General features: G+C 43.1%; 1 protein-coding gene across 1 annotated transcript; it reads right to left on the bottom strand.

Moving 5' to 3' along the window:
- Positions 1-523: 523 nt before the first annotated feature.
- LOC133895162 (uncharacterized) lies at positions 524-3,255 on the bottom strand. The gene is made up of 5 exons (XM_062335338.1): positions 3,012-3,255; positions 2,849-2,899; positions 2,700-2,759; positions 897-968; positions 524-815 (listed from the first exon to the last, which is right to left on the bottom strand). Exons 1-5 carry the CDS (start codon positions 3,166-3,168, stop codon positions 778-780), a joined length of 378 nt encoding a protein of 125 aa, XP_062191322.1. The 5' UTR covers positions 3,169-3,255; the 3' UTR covers positions 524-777.
- Between the last annotated feature and the right edge of the window lie 1,097 nt (positions 3,256-4,352).

Raw genomic sequence — 4,352 nt, 5'->3', positions numbered from 1 at the left:
GGAGGACCTAGGTACAACCATAGAAGGGACGAGGGGGGAGAAAGCGAGGAGAAGGGGGGAGGGCTCACCGACGGCGATGGTGCTCGGAGGGAGAGGTGGAGGGAATCCGCGCATTATTCACCTTAAATAGGGTTGGCAACGAACGGGCACGTGACACGAGGCGTGAGGACCGCTTGCGACGGGACTACATGGCACGGCGCTGGCAAGGTGGCGGGGTCACGAGAGGGGAAGAGAGAGAAGGAAGAGAGGAGAAGGAGAGAGAAAGAGGGTGGAAAAAGGGGGGAAATTAGGGATATGACAATTATGCTCCTGACGAACCTGTAATGATGGCCAACTGAATTTCAGGACTTGATACGCAACATTCAATAACCTATACGCTCCACTATTCCGCCAGAATCTGAAACCTTCCCTCGAACTGACATAAATTGTTCACTCGAAAGATATCCGACCAACTTCTTTTCAAGTCTAGCTCAAGGAGGACATGGATTAAAGGAAAATGTTAAAGCATAAAAAGAACCAGACCTTAGAAATGGTACCACAGCACAATTCAAGCTCATTTATGCAGATCCACAGGACATTGATACAAAGGACCAACTATAATATGATATCCTCTGTAAGAATCATCCAAATACAATCCCATGATGGAAGTACTACCCGAGATAGCTGGCTGATGATAGATGCAAGCATCAAAAGTAGCAAAAGATGGAGTTGTTTGGCAGACGAAGTCTTGGATTGAAGAAGTAGCCAGAAACTGGCTCCAACAGCACATGGGGGTGTCTAGTGGCCATATTTCTGAAACTCCCATTCGCTGTTATCTGTAAGATAGAAAGTCGTTGGTCAGTATGCCATGCAAAAAGAATGAACTACATGAAAAAATACACAAGAACTGAAGCCACCTAATGGGCACACTTGGCGAGTCTTAAGCCACCTGCTGATGCAGTGGAAGTGAAAAGCATGATTACAGACACCTGTAGTGTGTAAGAGCACAGCATGTTAGATCCAGCAAAGCTAAAGAATCAATTATTCAACTACGCCAAAAATTATATACTAGAAAAAAAAGAGTAACTTTATTCATGATTATGAATTGAAGGAAGCACTAGGTGGAACGTCTGATCCAAGATGATCCAATGTCTATTAATGTGTTATGTGTGTGCCTGAATAGCTGTCTCCTGGTGTTCTTCTATTGTCTCTTTTCCTTTTTTAAGGAAATGGAGTAGGAAGTGCCCAGAGAACCTAAGCTATGGTCTAGCAAACCATAAGGTTGACCAAATCGATAAGGAAGATAGAGGGGGTCTGTGCAACCTAGAGTCTCAAGTTGAGACCGTAGTGCAAGCTCATCAAAGAAGGAGGTGTGGCCCCTCGAATATGCTCGAAGATCTCGAAATGATCTTCCAGTTCCGGGGAGAATTCGCAAAACTCCGTTTCCATAAAGAATTTTATTATAGATAAACATAAAAAAGCTGACACAAGTGTTAAGGACCTTGATCCAGCAGCAATTATCACCATGTCCCACGGTAAATGGGTGAATTCATTATCTATTTTTAGCACTATAGTATGACACAAGATCCAGTGAAAGGAGAGGTCAGGCAGGTCATCCAAAGAACTTGGAAGTGGCATATATAACATAACTTGAGAGACATGGTTCCATCGTATTTGACAATCATGCAACAATTTTACAGGTGCATACCTCATACTGAAAGTTTACACAACAAACCTCAGGCACATGCGAGTTGTGGAAAATTAGACTATATCTATAATTTTATCCAATAAAATGGTTAAAATTTGTAACGTTACTTCTAACTGATTTTTCTTTGTATTACATACACAAATACTTAACCAGTATGTCCACCTTTCACCAATGTAAACTGCATCTATGATACCTGGTCTCATACATTTGCAGGGTCAGCAGAGTGAGCTACAAGGAAGAGATGATTGGGAATGTCGAACAGAACTAGTTGAGAAACATCACAAGTCCACCGTAGTCATATAAAAAAATTACCCCTTAGAGGTTTGCAATTTTAAGGTTAATAGAAGTACAAGAATTGCTTTAGGAACACTGGATAAAACTGATTCATTCATGCAATTCCATGGTGATCTGGTGGGCCAGAGGCTTGGAGCAAAGTATGCAACTTCACATGATAAGCTCATACGAAAAAAAAGGGAAACATCTGTAGTTTAAAAGAGCTGTGATCCTTCTGAAGCAATGGAAGGAGCTCTGCCTAATTCATCAGAGAAGATAGCAAAAGAAACAACAGTCAAGTGACAGTAGCCGAAAGCAATAACTTATAGAAGCCTCTGGGAACAAACAACAATCGAAAGGGGCACACAGTCAAAAAGAGCGCTCTAGGCATATATGAGAAACATCCTCAACTACCAGGAAAAGAGCTCTAATCTTGGTGTCTAATGGATTAGCAATTCACCAACTAGATTATATGAAAACAAAATTGCCACCATGAACTACCTCGTGTCCTCAACTACCAGGAAAAGAGCTCTAATCTTGGTGTCTAATGGCTTAGCAATTCGTCAACTAGATTATATGAAAACAAAATCACCGCCATCGTCTAGTGTAATTTATACTTCATAACGAATTCATCTACATTAAGAAACACACGTAATATTGAACGAGTTGCAACATAGAAGAACAATATAGATCAAAGGGGATTGATAAAACTTGAGAGGCGATTGAGTTCGTATCGTACCCCAAGCGACAGTGCATTCCTCGCTGGTGGCGCTGGCCTGGTTCGCCTGGCACTCGATGCCTGCACCAAACAACGAACGAACAAGCTCGAACCCTAACCGTAGATCCAAAACCCTAACGAGCACGGAACCGAAAGAAGGACGAACTTACATAGATCCATGATGTGGTTGCGGCAGATGGCGCAGTTGTCGACTACGATATCTGCACGGGAGGAAGCAGATATCAGATCAGATGGGATCCAATACAATTCCGATCTACAGGAAGGAAGGAATCCGAATCAAGGGTGGATTAACAGATGGGTGCGCGCACATACCCCATGCCCAGAGCGCGACGGCGTTCCACTTCTTGATCTCGAAGCGCTTGTTGGGCTTGCGGGAGGAGGAGGATGAGGACGGGCCGGCGGCAGAGGAGCCCTCGCCGGCGGGGGCGGGCGGCGGCGTCGCGTTGATGTCGGTCTCCATGGCGGACATCAGGATCCCTCGCTAGGTTTCGTGAGCGCTCGAGTGCCTCGGGTTTGAAGGACGGAAATGGATGGGATTGTAATCTCTCAGAGCCCAGGGGGTTTTATGGCAAAATTGAAGTGCGCTGCCCTCTCCACCTGTACGTGTACGTCGTCATCTCTTTTCTTTCTCTCTCTTTTTTTCCTCAATCGGGGAAGAGAGCACTCTCCGGAAATTTAATTGTATGTTTAAAAAATAATTAACATTTGATAATATATTCGAAGTTAATTATTTTAATCATATGTTTTACAAGAATTATTTTATAATAAAATTTATCTTTTACCTCTCTTATCCAATTCGATTTTTTTAATTACAAATTAGCACATATGTAACATATGATCAAAAGATGATGAACTTTACACAACTTATCAAAGGTTAGCCTGGAAGAAAATATCGCCTCTCTACTGTTCACCTGGACACTCGAGAAGGAACTTCTTTTTTGCTATAGGTAGAATTGAGTTCAGCTTCTTTTTCTTCTCTGCGAGTTACCTATGTCGTCAGCTCTCTGGTATGCGAATTGAGGCAGAACCTGCAGGGCAACAAAGGAGATAATGTACAGTGGAAACTCTAGCTTCGTGGAAGCCTGTAAACTGCTATCATGGACCAACGGATCGGAAACGTGTGGCGCGAGATGAAGACAAGGCCCCTTGGAAACGTGCGTGTTTGCACCCAACCCGTCAAGTTTACTCTAAGCATTAAAATAATCCCAGTTTCGGGTTTACTATGACTGTTGAGATATAGCAAAACCACGGGATGTGCATGCTGTGCACAGAGGCGAAGCTAGCGCCGAAGGTGGTTATCTAACAATATAATTTACCACGATGGAAATGAGCCAATTACTAACGATATATATATATTTTACCGTGGTGCATGCCCTAGAACACTATAGCGTCGCCCTGGCTGTGCACCTGTGCAAAGAAAACTAAGTCATCTTCACATCAGTTTTTTTTTTAAAGGAGAATCCGTGAGTTGTCCCTGCAGAAAGTTGAAATCAAGTGTTTGCCATTCCCATTGTCGTGGTGACAAGCGAAAACTGAGCTGAGGTGAGATACCGTGTAACAAGACCCTCCACTGCAATCCCCATTCAAATACCTTTTCTACATTCTAAATAGTTCTTGTGAGTTGTGATGGCCTTTAGTTTGGATAATTTGTGA

This window comes from Phragmites australis, chromosome 2, assembly GCF_958298935.1.
Source record: "Phragmites australis chromosome 2, lpPhrAust1.1, whole genome shotgun sequence".
In the NCBI taxonomy this organism is placed as follows: domain Eukaryota; kingdom Viridiplantae; phylum Streptophyta; class Magnoliopsida; order Poales; family Poaceae; genus Phragmites; species Phragmites australis.
Note: the sequence above shows the minus strand (reverse complement) of the source record. Positions and strands in the feature narration are given on the sequence as shown.